The 26,911-nt window shown below is 39.9% G+C and overlaps 1 protein-coding gene across 2 annotated transcripts in view; it reads right to left on the bottom strand.

Moving 5' to 3' along the window:
* STOX2 (storkhead box 2) overlaps positions 1-26,911 on the bottom strand; it is a 74,404-nt gene that overhangs the window by 6,054 nt on the left and 41,439 nt on the right. The window contains exons 1-3 of one of the 2 annotated variants that reach the window (XM_082050272.1): positions 20,054-20,071; positions 13,654-13,806; positions 4,171-6,436 (exon numbers count right to left, since the gene is read on the bottom strand). In XM_082050272.1, coding sequence (XP_081906398.1) covers positions 4,171-6,436; positions 13,654-13,806; positions 20,054-20,063 — 2,429 coding nt within the window. In that variant the 5' untranslated portion in view covers positions 20,064-20,071. Of the gene's footprint in view, positions 1-4,170; positions 6,437-13,653; positions 13,807-20,053; positions 20,072-26,911 lie in introns of those variants that run through there. The other variant, XM_082050271.1, reaches the window with a different exon arrangement.

The following is a 26,911-nucleotide window of genomic DNA, read 5'->3' as shown; positions in this document are numbered from 1 at the left end:
CAGCTCTGTGACAAGGCAGAGCTAGGAGAGTAATCATGTAACACAGCCTCCTCTGCTGTCTCCTCTCCTACCTATCTTTTTGTACACAAAACACTAACTGGAAATGCTACCTTACATCAAATCCACAATGCTTCTAAACACAACATTTCATTTCTGCTTTGCAGCTGAGACAATTGCAACTTATAAGACACTGAGGAATCTTACCTGCCTGGTCTGTCATCGTGCCCAAAACACAAACTAGTGCTGCTCCTTCATTCATCAAATGAACAATGTTCCTTTAGTTCTAACACATCATTTATCCATGGGAGTGACAGGACACTTAGCACTTTTAAACACTATGCCTTTTAATGATTTATCTAATTATGAACACAGAGGAGCCTGTATTTTAGTCTACAGCTTTTAAAAAACTCAGCCAAGGTATGCTATGCCTAGTTTTACCACTACTGCTCTTTTTGTTTTCTTTCTGCTCTTAATAATTTTTGTGTTCCTGTGCAGAGAGATTTGGTTTTCAAATAGCCATGTGCTCTTTGGTTATGCATCCTTCACCCACATCCCTGCTTTGCAAAATGACATCATCGCTCACTGTGGAGATGTTTATAGAATACATTTAGAGGACCGAATGGAACAATGATAGTAAAGACAGAGTCTCATGCTCTGGTTTAAAGTCAACCTAAATTTACTGCTACTGAAAGGGGCAGCTCTTGCCTGCCTTGTGTGGACCTGGTCCTGTCACATGTTCCTGCCGCTTCCCTGATGCTGAGCCTTGCGGCCAGCTGGATCAGGGACCATGTTCAGTTAAATACCAGCCATAAAACAAACAAACAAAAAGCACTATCATCAGGGGAAGAGTAGGAACGGACAGCTTTGGATGTGGCAGGGGAGAAATGTGTCAGTGCATGGCATAGGGGAAGGAAGGAACACCTTGTTCAGTTGTAGAGCAGGTTTAAATCATCTTGAACTGACTAAACTGGAAAATCAATGATGCTTTTAGGAAAACTCCTGTAGATCTTTCAAATTGATTAAAATCGTACTGATCATCTTCTGCCTATTGTTGCCTTATTGTCAGTAGTCCCAAACAGCTATGATCGGTGACTCACATAGTTAAGTGACCTCTGTGAGCTACAATGACGTATGGTGTACCTCTGTTGCTCATTTTTTGATTCTTGTTCCTCTACTTTCGAATGAAAATAGATGAAACCTTTGTTTTTCAGAGATCATTCAGCATTCTATCATTCTTTATGGGACTACCAATTCCAGATCTTCGAGCATTTTCAATTCCAATGTTATTATACAAACTGACCATTACAACACATATACACAAAGACTGCAGTGAGAATTTTGCATGCAGAGTAATGTCAAGATTAGCTCTCTCTTTAGGTGACAAAAGAGCAGGAGTGTTATATAAGCCCTAAAAGTAAAGGAAACAAATAATATTGACAGCTAATATTTACAATATAGAACTTGCATAAAAGCACTGAACACTGTGAGGCTGTTTTCCCAATGGTGATGCATTCATTAATTTTGCACACAAAATACTTTTGAAGCCAAGCGACCATTGCAAATCTCTTTTAACTACATCCTGTTTGACTTCGGTTTGGTTTTGTTTTGTTTTTTTGCCTTTTTTTTTTTTTTTTTTAATTTGTCACACTTAAAAAATATACTTGTTCTTTCACAGTGCAGAACTGGTAATTTTGATTCCCCAAGCAACACTGCACACTTCAGTTTAAATGAAAAGATACCGCCACACCTCAAGAAGTCAAGAGTTAGAACATCAGTGGAGGCTGAAGAGGACACCTGAGGAACATCGCTACATGCACATCCTGTTCTTACACTCTTCCCTTGTCATTTGCTAATGGACACTGTCAGATCGACGCGAATCTTACCAGACGGATGCTGGATGGGCTTTTTGTGTTTTCCTGTAAAAGGGCTGTGGAGTGCATTTTTTGTTATAAGGTAGGAAAGTAATAACAACATAGTAATTATAAACATAGAGCTGAATTCACTCTCAGCTCAATTTATTTTTATAGACTTGTACTGAGGAGTGACCAAAACCCAGCAAAATAATCTAATTTAATCACCTTGCTGCAAAGCTCATAAAAAAGCCTTTGAAATCTAGAATATATGCTGGTCTTAAAAAACCCTACAGAATGTTGCTTTAAAACAAAAACAGCACTTACTTTGTGTGGTCTTGCCAAAAAAAAGCCATTTGTTAATAAATAAACAGTAAAATGTAAAAAAAGGGATGTGTGAAACACAATCATTATTAAAAGCTGCTTATCCGCTACCGTTTTGATCTAAACAAAGTGGTATAGCAGCACTAAATCCAGTATGCTTGCCATGTGCTGTTCTCTTGCTAGCTAAGTTTAAGATTAACATCGACAGAAATTTTAGCTTTTGTGTAAATAATTAGGGAAGGAAATGTCTGCCTTTGCATTAACCAGACATTCAAGCTTGATACTCAGCTAGCATACAGGTGGCAAAACAGCAGTCTAAGAACTGATTTTTATGCAGTTGACATCCTGTCCTGGAGGTGAGATGCACTCTACAGAGTGAGACAGGCTAGGTAAGAAGCAAACCACCATACGCTCCACCACAAAAACTGACTGAAGTATAGCATTTCAACTAAAAGAAGATATTACATTTAAAAATGAGCAGTGCATACATAGCCTCATACAACAGTTGTATGTGAGAAAGACACCAAGCATCTGCAGAACAATCCATAACAAGAACAAATTAAAAACCTTCTTAAGTTTCTTTTTTTAAGCTGGACTCGGTGCAAATGGTACAATTTTACTCAAATTATTTTTCAAATATTTTACTCAGAAAAATTATCCATATGTTAAAAGCCTGCTCTAGTTTGATGATTACTGCATGGTGCAGCAGGCCAAATAATTGCTGCCTTGCCATTAACATCAAGCGAGAGTAGCCAAGGAACCCAAAGGAATTTGTTCCAGAGTGACATGACTTTAACTGAAAATGAAATTTCGTCCTGTGTAGAAGCAGGAAATCCTTCACATGCCATTCTGACAGCCTTTGCTACAGATTTTTAAAAAAATAAAATAATAATTCTGAATGATAAGAACACCTTTTACAGGAAAAAAAAAAAAAAAAAAAAGACTAAAAAGCCATTTGCTTTCACCTAATACAAATCCATTCTTGGAGGCTTTATTTTTAAACACAAGCAATAAATAATTTAAGCTTAAGTAAGATGCTGTAAGAGAACTACCATTGTAAATTATTTCTGTGTTCTTAGAGTCATTGCTCTGAACTCTGATGGGTTGCTATCCAGGGCGAACAAAACCAAGACATCTCCATTCCAGCAGGGACCTAGCACTGTCAGAGGCCAGAAAGAGAAAGAAGGTGGCTTGAGAGAAGGATTCTTAACCTGGAAACAAGCTTGTGAACACACCAGCAACTCTCTCCTCTCTGCGTCTGTGAGACTCGGGGCACACTGAGACTTCCAGGGTGTCTGAGATCCCTGGAATGGAAATGACTAACCAGCAACACCACACACACATGTCTGGACTCTGTTCCCGTGTATCTTAGGCAAGACTCCTCTGTCTCTGCTGTCGCAGCACTGCATCACCTCTGAAGTTCAAACAGCCTGAGCACTTTCAGCTGTGGGTGAGGAGCAGCTGTTCCAGTCTCACCAGTTTGGAAAGGTAATAGACACACTTCCAAAATTTTTGAAGAAAACAAACAAAAAAGCCAAAACCTGGACCAATCATCATGACTGTATTTTCTTGTTGTTGTTGTTGTTTTGTTTGTTTATTTCTGTCTGAGCCAAAGATTATGCCACCTAGTCAGGTCTAGTCTTCCAATTTGTCTTGCTGATGTTACCTTAGAGGGAAAGAGAATGGAGGGAGTATGCAGGAGCTCATCCCTTCTATTCTAAATTCAAACACAAGTTTAATACAGAAAAAAAAAAAGATACAGGGAGGTTTTCAGCAAACATAAAATAAACTAATACAGAGGCAAAGCCGCAAATGGTCATTGGTGGCTTACGATATGCTGGGAAACCCACACATATGAACAGTAGATTCCAGAGCTGTAGAGAACACTGAAAATTTTTTAATATGGCCCTATGTTCTGTCACCAATATCACATACACATATAACTAAAACCAGAACTTTCTAGTCTGTAAAGCTGCAATGAATGTGACAGTCCTACCGTGGAGAGTTGAACCCGCTGTCCACAGTAATGCTGCTGCTGTCCATGCTGTCCAGGCGGGCTGAGTGGGTGGCTCGCTGGTTGTTGCTATTTTCTGTTTCCTTTGGGGTGAGAAGGGTAAGATTCTTCTCAAACTTTCGCTGTAGATCCCTCTCCTTTTCTCTCTCCAGGAGCCACTGCATGGTGCCAACATCATCCCTGTTCTTTTCTTCCTCAGCATTTTTGTTGTTCCCTTCCTCTGAGTCGTCGTCATCAGATACGTTGTAGTAGTCGAAGGAGGCTTCCTGGTTCCCAGTTGTCTCTTGTTGTCTCTGTGAAACGGGCATGACTTGTGTGACTGAGGTTACTATCGCTTGTTCAAGTTTCTCACATCTGACTGGCAATGTGTCAGAGGGGGTCTTTTGATGGGGCTTGAGCAGGGGTGTGCTAGACTTATGATAACTATTCACAGAAAGAGTGTTATGCAGAGGTTTAAAGAGTGTATCCTTGCTAAATATTTCTTTCCTTTTATCAAGACTGCTTGATTCAGTGTTGTGGTGTTGAACCAGCCGCCCGTTTGCGATCACCTCTGGAGTTTGGCCAGCAACCACTGAACCACTGCTTGGGCCCTTTGGGGACTCCTCTTTGTGCACCCCAGGCTCCCTAGCAATATGTTGAGACTGTCTTTCTGCAGGAGTCATTTTTTTGAGCCCATCTGTCCCTGTCAGTGTATCATGATCCTCTTTATTCTTTCCCAGTGGTGATGGAGCAGTAAGCACAGTCTCACTGGACGTGTTGCACTGAAAATAGTCATCAACTGCAGATTTTGTTGTGCAGGAGTTGAGCTCACTATACGATGGCAAATTCTCTGTAGGCTTGCTTTGTTCCAACAGGGTACAAGAACTGGGGGTTTCTACACTGCCGCTAGCTATTTCAGGGATGCAAGTCTCTTTGTAGCTTGCAGATGAAATCAGAGCCCTTTGATGACTGAGCGACTGAGACGGCCTTAAGGTACTATCGTCAATGTAAGTTTGGCTTGTTGTTTGGTCATCTGGGCTACAGCCTTCACCTAGATCTTCAGGTGTGCCTAAAGTCGCTGAGCCCAGAGGTCCCTTGGAGTTATCCATGGATCTAGACCTTTCTTTAGCCTTACTGGACCGCTCATTCCTCGATCTTCTATCCTGTGTATGGCTGTGGCTCCGATGGACCTTGGAGTGGGAGCTTCCCCTGGAAGGTTCAGGGAAAGGCATTTCAGTTCTTCTTTTGGCCAGTTCACCAGACACGTCCCACTCTGGTGTCATGGGAAAGTGAGATTCAATCATGTTAGGATTGCTGTGCATTATAAAATTATCTCCCTTGTGCTCTATTATAAAACAGCCTTCCCGTGGGGATCTAGTCAAGGGGTCATAGAACTCATACTCCCTTTCAGCAGGTATATCCAAATGAGAGCCATCTGATGGGTCTCCTTTGGACACTCGAGTCTTGCTGTGTGACCTTGATTTCCCATGAGACTTTCTGTGATTCCTGCTCTTTTTACTTCGTCCGCTGTGGTGAGCGGAAGATCCTGCTTTGTTTCGTTGAGCTTTTTCTTCTTCAAGTTTCTTCATTAGTGCAGTGTGCCTCATGACATTTTCCACAGTCAAGTCTGGGTTAATGCGCCTGATAATCTCCATTTCTACCTCTCTAGGAATAGTGGTAGGGGTGTCCTCGTCCCTTAGTGGCCACTCCTCTGGAGGAAACTGGGCAGAGAAATTTGCCAACTGTTTTGTCTTGTCCTTCTTAAAACTTAGTCGGAATAATTTGAGTCCAAATTTCTTAGACTGCTTTTCTACATCCTTAGGCTTTGTGAGTGTCTCTGCTTTATAAGAAAAATTGACAGTACTTTTACTTTTCTCAGTAGGTGGGACCTGACCTAATGAAGGAGGACAGTATGAGTCTTTGCAGTCTTTTGCTGATTTCCTCTGTAGGGTAGATGCATGCATGCTGTGCATGTCTTCTCTGCAACAGTGGCAGGAGTCGCAGTGGTTTTTGGGTAGTGTTCGGTCCCTGACGCATCCCGAGGTGGAGGGAGTTATAGTTCCTTGCTGCGGAGAGGTACATTGAGACCTGTCAGGTATCCTCTCATCCAAATGGTACCATTTACTGTTAGTTCTTATGAGAGATGGTGTTATAAAGTAAGTCTGTGGGGTTACAATGAAATAACCATCCGGAGTTGGGTATATTTTCCTCTCCCGTACAAGCATATTCAAGGTATGTCGAAGGATTTCTGGGCTGGGTGTTGGAACTCCTAGAAATGACAGTAAATATGTATCAGGGAGTGCATAAAACCATGCAGGACCCTCTGGCTCCTCCCTCCCCAACAAAAAGCTGTTTTTTCCAATGTGAAAGCTGGAATCTGCTGAACAAACAATTCCAGTAAAGCACTTTGTTAAGCATTCCCTTGTCTGTTTGTTTTTCCACTTATCTCCTACACTTCAGACATATCAATTATTAATTAAATAGAAAGGAGGCCATTAATGGAGTGTAAAAAACAAAAAGAAGGGGAGAACTTCTAGTCACTTCCATTGAGCAGGTTACCTTAAGCTACAAGATGGAATCACTGGAAATCAAAGGGTGTCAGGGGAAACATTTCCCTTTTATTTTTCTTACAACTAAATATTTATATCCCAGTTCACCAGAACTATTTATTATAATGCCCAGGCATGTATAAAATGGTGATTACTTGTTACTTTGGATGTCTAAGCTGTTTTTCCACAGAAGAATACTACACAGGAAAAAAAAGCATTCCCCCAAACTGCCCCTTAATCACAAACTCGATTGAACTGACTTGTTCTCCCACTAAAACATGTTTCAACTACATCAGCTTTAAAAAAAAAAAAACAAACACACGCCTTGAATGCAACAGTTCATCTTACCCAAACAGACCTTTCCACTGTGCTGGAAGTTACAAATGTAGCCCCTAAAAAGCCAGTTCTCAGTTCCCTGCATTTCACGTGACATGTGAGGGACACTACCTAAGTGCACATATCACATACTGAAATAGGGACAAGTATGACAGCCCTGCATCAATGCCACATTAGCCATGTGGTAGACAAGGCACTGAGCCTGGTCCTTACTGCGACCAGTACTCCTGCTGGGTTCAGTGGTGCAGGACCAAGTCTTCAATACTTTCTCAGATAAAATAACAAGTTGTCAAGCTGTGCATAGCAATAAGTTCCATCTAGAGCTAAGGAAACAAGTGATTCAGTTCACAAGCTAGTTTAAAAAAAATCTGTTTATGCTGAATAAGAAATAAAAATCCTTCAAAATTTTTACTGGAAAAAACTATCTTCAATCAATAAATTTTGTTGAACTAAAATGCATTTTAATTTAATGCTGGGTAATGATTTGGTTTACATTTTTAGAACTAGAGATTTTTTTTTTTCAAAATTTTAGATGGTCTATATTAAAATAAAATGTTAATATTGTATTTGTACTTGGGATCTTGGTCTTCTTTTCAACAAAACTGATTTAGAAAAACAAACACACAAGCAAACCCCACAGAATCAGAGAGTAAATTAGGCTGGAAAGGACCTCATGAAGACATCTGGTCAACATCTCTACTCCTGCCAGGCCAACTTAAACCAGGTCGGTCAGCACCTTGTCAAGTCAAACTCTGACTGTCTTCAAGAACAGAAATTCCACGAAAACATGCATGCAAAAACATTTCAGCAAAGTATATGCTTTTTACAAAAATACTTCACAGAAAAATCTCAGCCAGGTGTACCTGCCACAAACACAATATCTTCAGTAGTGTCTGGTCACCAACTCTTCTCCCACATCGCAAAGGCTGGAGCCTGCAAGCTCACTGATCTCCAAACATGAGGATGACAGCAAGGGCTCTGGCACCCCGTCAAAAGATTAGTGACAAGAAATAGAGAAGTTGTACTAATTCCTTAACTCACCCTCTTCCTTGCTACAGGGTTGCAGGCAACATAGTAAGTATTCTTATGTCTGGCTTTGAATGTTGTTTGAATTTAGAGACATGACCATACTGCTCACATCCAGTAATATCTGTAACTAAAAATCTTACAATGGAAACAGCAAAATGTTAGGAACAACATGGACACATGAGTGAAAGCAGTTAAAACAGAGAAGGTGCCAGGGAGAAGTACATGGCAGCAGTAAATATATTTCATGCACATTCCACAGAGCTGAGTTATTGGGGCCGATAAAGACACAGAAAGTAAAAGAGGTAAAGAAAGGATATAATTTGAGAGAGAAAATGACACTGAAAATTGGAAAGAATACACAAACAAAATGGAGTATCAGGAGCATGTATTTTCTCCCCTTTTCACGTGAGTGGCCACAATTTCATGTGATAATCCTAGAGAGTGTAACAAAGACCCCCAGAATTGCTGGATGAGCAAACGTGTCAGAAATAGCAACAGATGGGTAAAGCTGAAATCTAGAGAGCCAGGGGAAAAAGGACTACCCCTCCCTAGCCCACAGTCCTGAATCTCTCTGGACTGAAGCAAACAATATGCTGAGCCTCCTCTGGATTGTGAGGCAGCGGCAGCTGGAGAGCAGGCTGCCCTCTGCACAAGCTTCCAGTGAAGCACAGGAACACGAAAAGTGATTCCAATTCCCGTAACAACCACCAGTCATCATCTAACCTCTTCTTTCCTGCAGTGGAGCTGCTATGTCTGTTTGGGTAACACCACCCCTTTCAGGTTGTGCCCTTGCATCACCACCAGAAGTGGATGACCCCGAACCCAAGCTCACATGCTTCTCCATCTTGTGTTGAAAATGAGCTGCAGGGTCCAGTCCTGGTCCAACTGAGACGCACTTCCTGTGCAGCAGCCAGTCTCTCTGCCTGTCTCTACATAAACCACCTGACTGATCCACTGGATTTTCCAGGAGCTCACATGTAAATGTCTCAACACGTACCCACCTTTGCCTGTAAGAACCTGGTTCTTTGTCCTTATTTTACTTAAAGACTTCTTTCAAAGCACTGTTTCAAAAATATCGGAACAAAAATAAAAGACAGGAAAGTATTCTCCTGGGAGTTTACAGAAAAGTTATGGAAAGTGATTGATATGGATCTTCTGCTGTTTTATACTAACTTAAGCAAAAATGCACTGCAAATACATGGTAAAAATAATAACATGAATTTTTCACCCAGTAAACCATAATGACTACAACTTGTGGGGTAAACGAGTCTCTAAACACTGGATGCACAGTAGTTAACACTAATTGACTAAGCCCTGCGAATAGAGAATGTGCAGATAAAAACCAAGGAAAAAAAGAAAATAGCATGCCTGGGCAGTCAATGATGCTGTAGACTTAATCGTGTCAGCTCTCTCCCTGGAGTTGGAGACTGCCACTTTTATCACTCCCAGCACACCGTACGTCCCTGTGGTTCACTAAGCCAGCAGTGAGGACAGCAGATGCACCTTTGCTGCTCCTGCTGCTCAGCAGTGCCGGCTAATGCCAGCCACGGGTTCTGTTCACATCTCTTTCAGGTACTCACAAAAGCAGAAACAGACCCGGACTGGAATTAAATTTCCTGTACAATGAACAGGAGAAATGACACTACTCTAGCTCCCATTGTTGCTATTTTAAATACACATTTCCTGGCTTTCTCAAGACTTTTCTCTTTACAGCAACCTGCCCACAACCTACCCCACTGCATTCAGAAGTCTCCTTATGGTCTCCCTCCATTAAATAGGAACGAGAGGAAAAAAAACAGTAGTTTAGAGACTCTAGCATATAAAATACTGCATGACAGCAGTGGTGTTATTTAAGATTATGTAGTAGTTTAATAATTCAAAAGCAGAAACTGTCTGGACACTGAATCATCAGACATGTACATTTTCTGCATCTCAAGAGAGTCTACTATGCCATCCACTGAGGTTCCAGACAGAAGATTATGTCTTGTTTGCTGCTCACAAAGAACACTGACCTAGAGTGAACTCAGTTAATGTAAGACACTCATTTTAAGTGCTACATATACATTTCACATATTTAAAGAGTGAACAGTTACGAAGGCGAATGTCAGAGGAATTTGCCAGCTCTCAAAGAACTGTTCACTTCAAAAGCAATCTAGTCCAATACACAAGTATTTTCTACACTGAAATTTTGAACATTTTAAAGTGATTTTAGCAAGTTTGTGGACAAATTTAAAAGAAAGAAAGAAAAAAAAAGAAAAAAAATCCTTACTAAAGGCAGCATAGACAAAGGCTTGATGTTTTCTTCAGCCAGGTTCATACAGATAAGAGGGTCTGGCTGCCAAACACAGCAACAGAGGTTACATTCTTAGCTCCTTATATAGGATTTCAAAGATTTACATTTAATGTACAGGATTTAGACCATGGTCAATAAATTATAAAGTAGGGCTGTACAAACATCTCATTGTTTAATACTAAGTTAGAATAATGGGAGCATGTGCAGCAGAAGCCCTCCTACTTTTTAAAAACCTGACAAATAACAAAAGTCACAAATAAGATGTGCATTATCAAACTTTTGCAATAAAATAAATTACTGAAAAATACATCTGAAGTAGTATTTAAATGGTGTTAAATCTGCTAAAATGATTTTCTCCTGAGCTGATGCTAAGGCTTAACAAGGGATAAAAGAAATACTCTGATTGGCTCATGAAATACTAGTTAAGGATGTGGAGTGGTTGCTATGTGATGTTATAAATAATTAGCATACCTTATTTCAGATAGAGCCATGGCCCAGATTTATGCCTGCACAATGGCTCAGCAAACCAGAGGTCTAGACTGCAAGTGTTAAGATCCTGCACTGAGGAAAGAGGTTTATTATTCTTGGGTAGTTTGAGAATAGCATCTGGGGTCTTAGGAAATTTATACACACCACGGAATGCAAAGAAGCATCTGTTCATTAAAACACAAACAACACAGGCAGACAAGTGCTGCTACAGGGTGAGATACAGAGAGGTTATGTGACAAGGACAGATACATCTACACTGGCAACACTCTCCTCTCTCTCAGAGCATCAACACCTAAACAGGAAAAATAAACTATCAGAATATGGGAGGACATCAGATATTTTAAAATAGGCACAGTGAATACGAGGACTCAAAGAGACACGACTGATTTATGAGAGAGTTTGGCCAGATGAGTGAAAAATATCACAGAGCACAAGAAAAGGTTCTGTTTATTGTAAAGGTCAAAAATTTTGGATAATCCTCATGCACTGGTAGAACGTGTATGCTTGCTATGTTAAATATGTCATACCCAGGAGAGAAAGGCATTTCACTAGAGAGGGGAAAAAAATGGACAACAAAGGGTGGATTTTTTTTTTTTGGCTAAATAATTTTCTTTAAGTTTTGGGAAGTGAGGTGGGAAAAACAAGGCTCTCCTTTTTTTTAATCTCAGACTTGAGAAGTGCAGATGCACATGGCTAGTGGAAAAAAAAAAAAGAGGCAGCAAGAGACTGTGTGCTAATTTGCCTCAGGCTTCTTCTGAGCAGAGTCTACAAAATAATCCAGCCTGGTGAATTACTTTTGATGTATGGTTCTGTCTAGCAAGAATATCACGACACACCAAATCAACTGATAATCATGCTCCCAGGAAACCCAAGGGATGCCACTAGTAAATTATAATTTCCACCATGCAATAATGTTTATATATAAAAATATTGATACAATAATTGCAAAAATACTTGCAAACTATGGACCTCCTCTAGTACATAGCTATATAGAAAACATGACTTGAAAAAAAAATCATCAAAACTAATTAAACTGGAATTATAATTGTGAACTTTGCCTTCTTTGCATTCCATCCCTTATAACTTTTACCACTATTTTCAAAATCAGCCAAGAATACTGAAAAAAAAAAAAACCCTGCTAAACTAAACCACAAACTGGGACAGAAAGCCAGTATTTGAAAAATATACTTGCAGTGTTTTTTTTCCCCGAAGTGCAATTATGAAATGTCAGAGAGAACAGTTTATTCCAAACACAGCTCTCAATCCAGAATTATATTTTAAAATCTCAGAACTTAGCATCACTTATAGCAAAAACCATGTAACCATCAAGGCTTTATTAAGTAACTCTTGCTCTGAAATGTAAGCAAAAAAATTGAAGACATCGAGACATGGCTATGGTTAGGCTGCCTAGATGAGGCAGATGCATCAGTAGTTTTCCTACTAAAACATTTTTAATTAGTTGCTTTTTACAGCTGTAAAAGAGGTAAAAGAGAGAAGTTTCTGAACTAGTTTAGAGAACTGTAAATTCAGGCACAGAATAATTAAGCATCTTACCCAGGATCATACAAAGCACAGTGAAAAAGCTGCGCTTTCTAGAGCAGTAAACCTCTGCCCCATGTTTTTACACCGCACTTCTAGGCGTCTCTACAAGATGCATTTTGCATGATTCACCAACTCCAGATACAGACTGCCAGCAGGGAAGCAGCATATTCAAGAGTACATTCTTAATATAGGTTTCCTTTTTTTGATGTTACAGTATCTTTAATCAAAGACATTTTCATTTTACCATTTGATAAACATTATCAAATGCTGACAAGGATATCTTCTGAACAACACACCAGCATTTATGAACATAACAGGTATATGGCTCTCCAAACCTTTCAGTCAGGGAGAGAGTTGTCAAGTTGAAAAAAAAAAACCAACAAACCTAAAAAGATTTTTCAAGCAGGGGCAATACAGAAGCAAAAGCCAGAACTGTGTCCAAAAAAGCTCTGAAAACCCCTGGAAACCAGGCTGACAGCCTTCTGTCACTTTAAACGTAACCTCTCCCTGAAGCAGGCACGTCATTGTCATTGGACTCTATTACTTGCATCAGGCCACATCAGTTTAGAGAGCCTGTCCTAGGTGGAGGAAGACATGCATCTTCAAGAGAACGCTCTACACAGAGACCTTCATGAGGTTATCTCTGTGGAGACTGGGCAATGACACTTGAACTGGTTGAATAATGTCCACTGAGCTCTTACGAGCTAGCTTACAATTGGCTTGAAAGCCACAAGGTGGAATAAGTCTGCTGCGGTTAGGATGTGTGCTTTGTTCTCTGTAACTCCTAAAGAAATCCTAAACACTTTTGACTATGATGGTATTTTGTGAGAAAAATCACAAACAAGCTTATTCCAATATCAGTCTGAAAAAAGAAAAAAGACAATACAGTTTTCCGTTTAGTATGTCAAGTAATTTTTAATATTTATATAAAGTTAGGAATTAACTCTGCAAAATGCATCTCACCATGAATGGCCCTGTTGAAGAGAACTGAATTCTCTTGTATGCTTAAGAATAAATAAAAGGTTATAAGATTAGAATCCTAAAGCCTCCTTTTACTTGTGGGTAGCATCTCAGGATTAATCAATATTCTCATGGAGAAGAGTGAAGAAAGACTGTCTAACACTGAAATTCCCTCTTTTAAGGAAGCCAAAAAGACAAGCAACCTTTTGGGTACGGATTAGGGATTCTTTAACTGCCCTGTTACAGACATGCGCCCAACTGACCAATTATTTATTAACGTCTGGTTACCTGGGAAGCAGGTTGTTAGGTGCTCCATTAGTGCTTCATGTGTGACTTGTTTTCGGGCAGAGTTCATTGCTGAGATGGCCAAGCAAAGGATTTCCCCAAGTGGAATAAACTGTGACTGACTGATGGGAGACATGCTGATGGGTGATACATCACCTGTAAAAAGATAACAGATGTGCAATGAAGCGTTTTGTTTAAAAATCTGCTCATAGAACAAGGATGTAGAGATACAAATGGAGAAGATGCGCACAGCTCTGTAGCCTTTGCACTAAGCTGCGGCTAAAACTCTCACAATGGAGAACCATCCAACAGCTTATTTCAAAACTTAGGACTGGTGAACTTCGGAAAATGGGAGACATATACTGTATGCAGACATAGTTTTTCAAAGGGTGGAATAGACATTCAGAAAAATGTCAACAAATTAGTACTTATGGTTGCAAAACCTCATGCTTAAATATCCTACTAGATAACTGCACAAACAAAATAGTTGTATGTATTTCTCTGGACATAAAAGGAGAGATTCCATTCCCCTTTCAAAGGCCAGATGCATGGTTCACCCACCATTTCTGCTTGATGGAATATTTTTTCTTAATAGTAATAAAGATCAGAAAAAATGTTGCTAAGTTAATTAATAACATTTCACTCAGCTGATAAAGCACAGAACACTGTTTAGAGGCACAAAAGCATCATCACACACCTTAAGGCCTTAGCCTTAAGGCCTCTCCCGGATCTACATGTCAAATGCCTTTGCACAGACTACATATTTTTTAGAAGAGAAGTTTAATTGGTTCCAGGATGGCCTGAAGATTAACTTTGTTATAACTTTTCTCATATTGTCTTTAAAAATAATTCATTAACCTATACTTTAAAAAATTATTGAAAGATCTTCAAAATGAAAGTTACAGGATAAATTACAAGTGATAATTTTAGCATGACTACAAAAACACACATATAGATGTGCCTTTTACCATACTTTATATAAATACAGAAATGCTTTCAGATTTTGCTCTGTACCTCCTTCTTGAACTGGTAAGAGTTCCCCAATGATCTCTAACAGAAGGAGCAGCAGGTTAAAGGATCTCCTTTGCCAGTGGAAACTGAGTAACATTAATAGAGAGTAACAGAACAACGGGTGCTTGACTACAAACCCTTTTCTGGCCACAGATCAGTCAAGAGCTAGTGATTAAGTTTTACCTAAATGGCTTTGAAATCTCAGGAAAATCATCCTATTTCTGCTGTCACGGAACAATGTCTTAAGATCATATCAAGACTCAAATTACTGGAAATTAATTGAAATTCAAACTTTTCTCCACAATTTAAAGGATCTAATACTTGACCTATTAATTCTATATTCTTATAACATCCAGTAAACAGGAATAGCAATTTCTAAAAACTGATTGTCAAAATGCACTTCATCTTGCATTATACTCAGCACTTTGAAAAAAAAAAAAAAAAAAAGTGGTGGGAGTAGCAAATTGCATGAACTGCTTCAGCGAGACTTACGAGCACTGTTTTTCAATACACCAGCTGTACAATCTGTTGTACACATTATCCAAGACACAACAATGATTTAAAATACACATTTGTGCTATGCTGTCTCCTGATTGCTTCTGCTTAATCAGGCCTGACCAGATCAATGCTGCAATCTCAACAGAGCAGCATTCCTCCAGCTCCAGCACAGTGCAGCCCAAGATCCTCCTCTTTCTTATCTGACCACAGAATGATGAACTTAAAATATAACCTTTTCTCGATGTTTTTTATTCATATACACCTGAAAAATTCCTGCCATGTTCTTTACAGACAATGGCAATCAATATGATCATAAGCAGCTTACAGGGAAATGTGAGATATATGCTTTCACATGACTTGGGAGTAAACACCATTTGTCCCCTCATCATTTCAGAATGGATAAAGAACATCACACATTATATTACTGTTTACTAATGCTTATACCTGTTGTCAGCTTAAAATTGTTCATAGATGAATCCTTGCAATCAGTCAGACACTTAAGTTTACCAACTTTGATCAACAGTCACCATGCATTTTGTGTAGGGGGATCAGTATTTAAGATTAGTTTCATGTCTAAAAAGCATCAAAATTATGATTAGAATTATGCAGATTTAGCTAAGCAATTTAAGAAATTACTGTCTTTCACACAAAGATTATCCGTGTCACGAGTATCCTTGTGAGCACTACTAAGTTCAGTTCAATGCAATGTCAGATTGGCAAATATTACCCTTGGTTGAGGTTTACCCTCAACAGGTTCACTGGGCACTGAAATGGGCTCCCTGGGTAGCTTTAAGGGCATCCAGGTGAAGGGCAGTAACTTCCTGAATTATTTTATCTAGATCACCAATTTCTCAAACCAAAGCACCGTGGTACGAGTATTCCGGTGCCTGCTCCCAGCCAGGCACTCACACTGCTGCCTGAGCAGGAGGACAACCTCTGTTTTTCCCTTGCACCAGAACAATCTACTCACCGCCAACCAGAATGATCTTTAGGATATACAGAATGGGCCTTGATACCATAAATCAGCTTCCTAAAGTGGGAAAGGGCCTCGAGGAGGATTATATATGAAGCCTAGCAAGTGCTGCTAATTTATGTAGGTTTGCTCTGCAGCCTCCCAGCTGCCCCCTGAGGGACGAGGACCCAAACCAGTTACTCTGGTCACCCCTGTGAGCAGCCCATCCCTCTCCCCTGACTGCCAAGAGTGTGCAGAAATCCATCTCTGGGATCATGCCCAGCCAGGACTTGTTACCTTAAAACTGGCTAAGTACAAGTTAAGGAAGTCTACCTGGATTTTAGTAACCTTGCACTTTGCACAACCTTTCCTTTCAAAGCAGGCCTCCAGCATGGAAATGCTTTACTAGGTCAGCGTGCAGGAAACATCCAGTCTGCACATTTGACCCCTGCCAGCTGGGATCTTGTCAACAGGAACAAGCCAAGAGTTTCCGCCAAAATACTAACTATACTTCACATAACTCACCAATATAAATAATTCAGCATCAGTTCCTTAACGTTGACACAATCTCTAGCAAAGTATGCTATAGTTTGTGTGCCAGGGTAACATACATCCTGCCTGCAAATATTTGGGAGCTTAACAATTATGAAGCATTTGGACAAGGCCCTCAGAAGCATGGTGTGAACTGTGGGGTTGTCATATGCAGGGACAGGAGTTGGACTCGACGATCCTTGCGTGTCACTTCCAACTCAGGACATTCTATGCTTCTATGACTCTATTAACCATTTAATTAACTATAAAGAAAACTGTAATTATCTATAAAAACATAACTTAAATAGCTTTAAATGCAATGGAATTGGCCAACAAATACTGGTTTATGTGAGACCCTTTTTTTCTGTTTTGTAAGGGACGACTGCCAGTTAAGCCTTATTCTTCTCCACTGAGTGCTTTTCAACCTTCTTCATGATGACAAGGGAACTCTTGTTTCACCTCTGTTGTGCCAGAATTACCTCCGTAGCTTGTTGTGTGTAGCTGTCTGCTGGAGATAATTACTGGCTCTTGGTTTAAAAAGGCTAACACATATCTGTAAAACTTTCAGCAGACCTTGTGATAGAAAACCAAAACCCTCTCGCTCAGAGAGGCTCTAATTTGCCAAGTTTTATCTTAACAATCCTGTGGCTCTGGGAAATGACAAGCAGTCTGTGGTTATAGTTAAGTGAACAAACTTCTTTGATGCACAACAGAAAATATCTTGCATCTACAACTTAATATATTAACAACAATTATGTGCATAAATACTGTTTAGCCTGTTCAACAGAAGGTTTACTACAACTTCTTTGGGGAAGACGTGCTTTAAAAAAAAAAATAATTAAATATGCTTTTCCTAATTTTTTTTTTAAGACCACATCACTTAACATAAAACATTTAGCATATGGCTCCTGTTAGCTCTGACTGATGTTTGTCTCAAGCAGCTTTCTTTTGAAATCAAATTACTATCCTTGACTTTCATATGTTTATGTTCCAAATTAAATGAAAACTGGAACTCAGAAAGCAGTTTTCACCAGCTGACTGCATGTTTTGTTTAAATAAGATATACATATATACATATATATATATATACATATATATATAGTTTTAGCTCTGCTTCTCCAGTGTCTTCTCAAACTTTTCTCTGAAGAATTAAAAAAAAAAATTCTAGACTTCTCGTTTAAAGTGGCACTTAATTTTCAAAAATGTCCAAGCACATAACAAACAATTAATAGGATTTGTCCTCATTTATACCTTGGGGATTTGTAGCACTACCCTGTGGGAAAAAAAATAATTTTTGTTACTTAGAACAAAACATTATGTAGCACATAAAATAAACATTTAACTCTTATACAGTGGTTTTCAAAAAATTTTAAAAAACGGGGTAACTATAACTATCCTTAGCATACAGATGAGAAAGTGATGGCCTGTAACAGAACCTGGAATGAAAATTCATACATCCTGAACCCACACCAGTCAGAACCTTTCCTGTTCCAGTTTATCTACTGTCTCTTTCCTCTGAAAGTCTGGGTACCATCATCTTAGGAGAAAATGAGATAGACTATATTCTGCACCATGTATCAGCAATTAAACTATCAACTACATACTGATGACAGAATTTTTATTAGCAATTCTGTTGCTGTAAAGAAGTGACCTGGAAGTCAAACTCCCCATCTCATGAAGTTTGCATGAAGACTGCTTGAAAAATCACCTCTTGACTTATAAATGGAACCAATTCAGTAAAGCCATTGTGAAGGAAAACTAAGGAAATTACAGTGCAAAGCCACACTATATTAGAATTTATACACACTATTTCTGTGAACTGGGGAAGTGATCATCTGATTACACTCTGCACCCTTTAAAATATAGGAAGTCAAAGCCCAGTTGCTCTTCTCCATCCAGCCTCTCAATGCCTTTTTAACCTTTTGTTTCCTAAGGATCAAGACAGATTTTAAACACGATTTTTAGCATGGTTTCCACAGGAAATGAGGCTTGCACAATCACAGTCTGTGTACGTGCATATGCCAGAGAGGTCAAGCCTCACTAGACAACAGAGATTCCAAAGCAAGTGTTTGCTATGCATGTTCCATCTGCACAGAGCTTCAGGCATACCCATCTCTCACTAGACAGGAGAGAATCCAGTCAAAAAAACACTTGTCAAGGGAAATTTAACTTCATTACTTTTGCTGCTTACAGTACTATGTTATTCATCAGAAAACATCATAAGAGAGTACAGTAATTTCATAGCACCTCATGAGTACAATGGTGGTTGCAACAGAAACCCCTTACAAAAAGATTCTTGCCAACAGCCTGTTCTGGTCAACACTCACCTATGATTTCACTCTGGGACAAACAACAGAAAGGTCCTTTTCAAACAAAAGGTAGCTCAAAAAACCCCCAAACTACTGGCAATGGGCAAAAAGAGGGCTCTTCAGCCTGGAATATTATCACCTTTTTTCAAGAATACCATAAGTGAAAAGCCTCTTCTAGAGAAAGCAAATTTTCAGATTTACTTAAAGAAGGGACAGATGCTGAAGAAGTTACATGTCTGGCCTGGGTTGCACATTACACCTTTCCCCCCTCCAAGCCCCAACGTGACTGAAGCACTCTAATTATAGAATACTTATACAGATGTCACAAACAAAACCTTTCTTATGTGAACTCACAAGAATGATACGTAATTGCCATTTTAAGCCATATGATGTTTCCATCTGATTAAACAACAGGAGGGAACAGGAAGAACATGCAGATTTCTGTGGTATTACCCAGATTACTCTGAAATACCTTGGATCTGCACTAGCACACTTACACAGAAAAGGACACATTTTACTGGCAAAATCTTAAATAAAGACAATTAGAAGGTGTGTTGCTTGTGCTGTTCTCAGCCATAGATAAATCATCCTTTTAAAACACATTTCCTGGAGTATTTTATGAAGCATACTGCAGGTTGTGTTTACTAGACAGTTACACATAGCAGAGGACTGATAAAAATAAGAAAAAAAAATACATTAAAGATTTGTGCCTTTATTCCTGTTTAAGAGCAGGTTAAACAAAGGCTCAACAAAAGCAGTAACACAATCACTAACCAGCAAGCTCCTGCACCCCTGAAACGCATGCACACCAAAACATACCTTCCCTTGCAGATACACATCATGAACGTGACCTGGCAACGTGAACACTCCAATTCTAACCAGCCTGAGGAAAACAACAGCAATCTTCATGATGACCAGTCATATATCAAACACTGGCCTCTGAACAAAGTTCTAGTCCCTTGGCAGTTATTAACTTCAGCCATGTAAATTGATCTTTTTAATCATTCGGGCCCAGCTAAAAGCATGATCTCCAGGTTCACCACACAGCACTAACTTTCAGAAACGGGTGCTAAATTGTCCACAGTCAGCAGACTTGTCTTACATGCATTCATCCTCCATATTTCCTGTGATTTAAATTTCCTTTTCTTCATTCATGTCCTGTGGCCAGCTGCCTCCTGATCCAAAGTGATATCCCAGCACATGTTACAACTATGATCATAAAAAGTTTCTGCTGGAGCACGGAACTTTCCCAGAGGATTCAGTTGAGGAGATTTTGGTGGTGTTGCTTATCCTGGGAAGGAGGAGGGTGGGGCTTTTTTTTTTTTTTAATATATTGTGTGCTTTAGAATGTGTTTCCTCAAACAATATTTTTCAAATGCATCTTTTAATAAATGACCACATCTATATTCCTGGCACACAATATGTTAAAAAGGGGGACTTACCTGAACCCCTATGGTCTGGTTCCATGCTCCAGTATGGTATCCAAAGTAGCTGTGATGTAACAACAATGTGCATATTGGGGCTTTATATCACTGTGGAAGCTGGCTGGCTGCAGCATTAGGTCAGCACCACAGGACCTGAAAGAAGAAAAACAGCATGCTTTTAGGCAATAATATGCTAAACACCCACCTCTTAAAGCAGGAAATACGGGCTTCCAGAAGATAAAAAAGAATGCAGTATCTATGCAGGTCCACTGAAAAGAATGCGATTTTACACAATTCTCACATAAGGACAATAAATAAATGGTTAAGAAATTACAGGGGAGATGGAGGTAGAGAATCTAAAGGGCACTACAAATATAACTCCCACACAGTGTTTTGAAAATATCTTTCTCCTTTAGCCCTATTTCCACGGAACGGCTGGAATCACATTCTGACATCACCCCCTGTTCTGAAGGCACTCACAGTCTTTGCAAAGCACCTCTCCACTGCAGTGCCTCAGGATTCTGCAGTGTCACTCCTCTTCTCCCTGGCTCTCTGCAAAGTGAAGTCATAGGAATGGATCAGCCAACCTGACTTCTCACTACCCTGCCCAGAATCCTTTGTGAACTGAAATGAGTCATCGCTCTGAAAAAATCCACAGCGCAACGTTCCAGGTTTCTCCCTATGTCTGCGCTGGCTTCTTTGTCTTTGAAATGAAGTGCCTCTGCTTCTGGAACAGTGCCTAGCTGCATTGTACAGGATAACAAGCCAGCCTCCTCATTAAGTGGACAAGAAAGCTATTTACATGCATTAGCAAAGACAAGTTAAAGCTTTAACCCTCTACTCAAGACCAAAAATTTACCCCTAACACACCTGCCTGATGTAATACACAGTTCCCCAATACACACAACCACAAATGCACAGACATACCTGCGTGCACACACACTTACACAGAGCAATATTTTCTTAAATTATTCACTATTTAGCATGGCACTTACCAGTTTTTACTCTATTGATTAAAAAGATTTACTCTCCTTTGTCAGTCCTGAAGAATGCTGCAGACCTGCATGTAATAAACAGCTCTGCTGTACAATGGATCAAAGTTGTGCTGCTGCAAACCGTTTATCAAAAAATCAGAAGCAGTGGACAAGTTCTTCCAAGCTCTCATTTTTCATCACCCCATTCACCATTTGGGTTCCAAAACACAGTGAGCCCTGAAACCATGCCAGACAGAAAATGTCAAACTGCTCCAAGTGCTGAGAGCCAGCGGAGCTGCTTCAGCTTCTGCTGCTACTGACAAAGAAGGTAATGCTCAGAACGAGGTCACTGTGTCAGGATCTCACTCCCAGTGCTAGGTTTTTCTCTGCTTGGTGAAGGTATGCTACGCTTAAAGCATCAGGAAAACACAGAAGAGGAGGTAGGAATACTGTGTGATGAGAGACAGTTGCTGCTGTTTCGGAGAAATATTTTTAGTTCTTTGGGGATTTTCTTTTAAGAGAACAAAACATTTAAAATTGCCTTTACTGCAAAAGAACTATTTCTAGTCGTGATCTAATCATCAAAATGAGAAGACCAACATGCAGAAAGGGAGGGACAAACAAAAAAATGAAAGCTGTCACAGAACACTTATTTAAAGGTTCCTGTATCCTGAGCACTCTGAAATAGTTTGAAGCACAGTAAGCACATAATCCATAAAATCCTGAAACACAGTACTTCAGGACTCACTTGTGCTGTGCTAGAACAGGCAATTCTCTTAGGTTCTACCCTAAACAAACACACCAGGTGTTTAGGACTGAATTAAATACGAAGGTCACTACCTTCCTATGCTGCAAGCCTTAGCCTTACTACTACCCTGGCAGTGAAGAGTCGAACCCAGCCTAAAATAGGTCTATGTGTTTCAAGAGGCTAAGTAAATAGCTGGGTAACACAACTAGCAAATATCACTTTTGTTTACAGGTCTATGGCAACTGTTATGCAGCAAAGCCGTATTATAAACGGCTAATTTACAAGTGTAGGGTAAACTGGTTACTTTGCTACACCTGTAGTTACATGGTAGCCAAGATCTCAACATTAAAAGCTGGGCTTTTGCTATGCACACAGTTATCACTTTCTGTGTTCCCTGAAAGACCTAATTCCAGGAAAACTTCAACTTTACAAGAGTTTTGCCTTCCCTGGGGCTGCAGGATAAGCTGCAAAGCCTCTAATGAATCCAGCTTGGCTTTTGCAATGTTTTGAGTCCCGCAGGATCATCCTGCAGAAACTCTGGTTGTTTGTCTGCTAAGCTCACACAGGAATGAAATTCTTTGCAAGAAAAAAATTTCTGCAGGCTTAGAAGTGAACTACAAGAGGCACCTCCTGAAAGAGAAAACGAGAGCTCCGATCTGCTTTTCCTCTGTATCAGACAACATTCATGAAAGCTAAATAGCATGCACAAGTCTTGCAGCAGTCATCATGCTACTGTCACCAAGGTTAAAATACCAGCAGAAGAAAGATACAGGTAATACCACGACCCAAATATCCTTTCTCCCTAACAAATTTCTCTAGCACTTGAATGCCAATTACATATTCAGGAGCAGCTGGACCACTCTGAACAGACTAATAAAACTGCAAGCTCTTTGAGTGAGATAATTCCTCTTGCATGTGTGACATCCTAGACACCTAGAATGCATTGAGCATGTGCATGTACCGAGAGGGCAAATACATCTTGTGTGCACATGCACCTAGGCCTGCCTTTACACAAATTCGTCAGCTCACAGCACTATTACACAGCCATTTAATCAGTATTAGGAACTGCAGGAAGTGCCTGATACCTCAAGCATGGCAGAGAGCAAAAGTGAGAGACCAGCAGCAGGGAAAATGTAAATGAGAATGTTTAAAGAGCTGAAGTGGATGGATAAACCAGTGCTGCCATCACCAGTGCGTTACTGCAGTGTGGCCTCTCAGGAGGAAGGCCTAGCCAAAATGCCACATGCACTTCCCAATCAAGGCAGCTACTCTGATCCTCCATCCTACATCTCCACCCCAGCACATGATAGAAAGTGGTACTGAAACAAAAGCTGCCTTACCGACAGTGCATGGCACAGACAATGTACTTCTCACCGCATAACGCCATGCATCCAAATAGACAGTACAGAATACAGCATAGCCTGAGATCAATCTCCAGATCACACAATGAGAAAGCAGATGAGGTGAAGATCCTATTTTCTTCCTTTGCACATGCATTGTGTTGGAGTTGAAGACAGACTCCTTTCTGAAACTCTACATCAGCTTACACGCGTCCTGGGGCCCTCCCGAACCAGGGCCTGGGACTCCCTTCCTTTGCCACAGTCCTTTCGCCATCAACAGAGGGAAACTCACAAAGAGAAAAGGAATGTGCTCAAATGGGGCAGGAGAGAAAAAAAAAAGTTAAAAAAAGAACACTGCAATGGTGTTATCAAGAGCATGAGAAAACTCACACTAGCCTGTGCCAGTTTCAGTGGATCCTGAATTTCAGAAGCTAAAATCAGCCACGAGCACTCAGCATTCATAGTCTGTAGCTGCATAGTCTGTACCATTATTATCCACCATTACTTCTACAAGAACCAACTTCTCAAAGCAGGAAGCACTCGAACACTGGACTGGGAACACAACCCCTGAACCCTGTGGCCCCAGAAGAGACCAGGCTAAGGAACATCAGAAAGATAAAAATTTACACTTGTATTTCTTCAGAAAATCTCTTCATACAGAAAACTTTGACATATTAGTGCTCCGCTAATAACAACTTACTTGCAGTATGCTAATAAGTTCCACTTGGCGCACCTGAACAAATCTCCTGGTTCTTTAAGAAATCACTTAAGGAAACACAAGAGGAAACATGGTCAGGGTATTAAATTCAGCAATATCCCAACAGGTAATGCCCATCTGTTTTTCTGCTAATGTTGTCTAGGAGCTTAAATACTTTCTTTTTCCCCTCCTGCTGCTTAGACCCCAATGTATTTTCAGGGAACATTCTTCCCCTCCTTCAGATCTCCTTCCACTGGCTTGAAAAAAAGCACACTCTTCTAGTGTTCTTTCATATGTCTGCCCCTCCTGCTCCTTTAATCTTCCTAGGACTCTTCTACATTTACTCTAACTTACATAACTTTTCTTTAAAGAGCAATAACCAGAACTCTGCACCATACTCTGGTGCTCCAGCCAACCTCTCACCTGTGTCAAGTACAAGGAAATCGGCAATTTCATACTTTCAGTGAAAATACTCTGCCCTATAGATAACAAGAACAAAACTTGCTTTTTCCATAGCTCTACAACATCGGTGGTTCACTGTCACCCCACAACTGACCAACCAGTTCCAGATATCCTTTTTATGCTGCTGTAACTAACAAGTTTGAAGCAAATATTCGTGGATTTGACTCCCAAGACCATGATCTTGCCCACTATACTTCAACAGCTTGTTCTGTGGATATGATTAATGATCTTTGAACATCCAATTCTCCTTATTTGTTATCAATTTTTTAAGCATCTCCACTTTGTCACATGTTAATGAGAGTCACAAAAACTAAAATGAAAAACAAACAATACTTTAAGTGTTAGCTAATGCAGGACAGAATCATAACCCCCCCATGCCACACTTGCTAATACTACAACCCAGTAAACAGCATTTGACTGAACCCATCAAGTTCCAGCAGGAAAAACAAGGCAACCCACAAAACTCCCTCCATCAAAAGCCTAGTAGGTAAAAACAACTGTCTTTTTAGATTTTGCCTACTACAAGAGGCTTCTTTAAATTATAGCTTACTGGAACTATGTGATATTTTAAACCACAGAATTCCCTAACAGCTTTTGTAGCTAGGACCATGGGATGTGAGGAGTGTTTGATGGTTTGGGTTTTTTTTTTTGCATAGAAATCTGTTACTATTAAATTAATTCAATCAATGCTAAAGCTATATTATTGCCGACCACACTACCACCCCACCCCCTCAAAAACAAAGCCTGTCAGTTTTCTGGCAGCAAACAGTAAATGCAAGGAAAGATAGAAGCATTAAAAAAATCTGACACTAGAGGAGATTTGGCAAGAGAGAGTGAGCACATGAGAAACAAAGGAAAACAAACAAACAAACAAACAACAACAAACGATGATAAACACAGATGTTTTTCTTTCAGGGTGGAAACTTTATAAAGGCAGAGAAAAATATTCCTTTACAAATGCTCCTGAAAATGCAGGACATGGCTGTTGAAACACAACAATCAGCCCCTTAGCCACATGTTCTTCACTATCCTCTTCAGTTTAGCTAGAACACATTTTCAGCATGGCCAGGGATGCTACAGCAAATAGTCAGCAAGAGTCTAGTCAGCAGCTAAAATTCTTGAAAGGTAAAGGGATGATTAGCAATCCAACCTAAAGACATAGTGCATCCTCTCTCATTTAAATTGACTGCTGCAACCGTGGAAGGATTTTCATCCCAAAGATGATACTGTGGTGGTTAAAGCTTTTCAAACAGATAGTGATGACTGCCAGATAACTTCAGGTTAAAATAAGAACCCGCAACACTGAACACAGGTCCCAGGGTACTGCAGCAGCCTTTAACAGCCCAGTTTTTCCTGGCTAGGAGAGAACTGATGAAAAGGCCAGGCATGGAATCAATTAAAATAGTGCCAAAGTGGTTTTAGAAAGAAAAGGTTAGACTCTCCAAAGACTTAGCAGTTGAGAGTTTACTGGGTCATTTTTTTCCCTGTGGTGGAAAGCAGAGTTTTCACTATAGCTTGAATACACTTAAGATGTACTTAATGCTTACAAAATTAAAACATTTTACACTCTAATACATGAAATAGCTATGCTGGGTTATTCTGCCTCTATGCTTTACCCATGTGGGGTGGATGAAGTGGTCCTTTTCCCACAGCGGGTCAAAATACTTTCAAATTCTGTCCTTTGGTCTACTCTGTGTGAGGATCAGCTGTGAATATGGCTGCATGGGAAATGCTACAGCACAACAGTTCAGTCACCAAATCTGCTGCCTCTCTCATGATAGCCAAGCATTTCAGAAGCAGCATTAGAAAACCAACTGCACGTGTTGCCACTAGTGTGTACTGCATCTTAAAGGGAAATGCCCTTATTCCAGACAGAAACAGTTCATTTGAGATCCTCAAGGACTAGCAGATTTTCATTTTTTTCTCCCAATTAGTACGACTATCAGCAATCAAAAACTACTTTCCCAAATAAATGACAGTACCTGGAACAAGGTGTTCCTGCAACTAAACTACTCACTGGATTAAATGTTTCCTCCTGTCCATTTCACCTGGTTTTTGCTTCTTTATTTTATTGAGCACTTGTTTTATTACAGGAAGCAGTAAACAAAAACCTACACCAGGCATTTTACTACTATTACAACAGTAACACCTCCCTACCTTGTGCTCTTTTCAAGTGAAATTTCAGAAATGTGAAAATCTCCTTGTGCATAAATTGTAAAAACAAATGTGGTATCCAAAACAAGGATGAAACTATCAGTTCCACAGCAAGAGCTCTCTTGCGTGACTTGTACATATCTCCTTATTTACACAGTCTT

Source organism: Streptopelia decaocto, assembly GCF_964273445.1.
Source record: "Streptopelia decaocto genome assembly, chromosome: 4".
Classification (NCBI taxonomy): domain Eukaryota; kingdom Metazoa; phylum Chordata; class Aves; order Columbiformes; family Columbidae; genus Streptopelia; species Streptopelia decaocto.
This window is presented reverse-complemented; position numbering and strand designations above follow the sequence as displayed.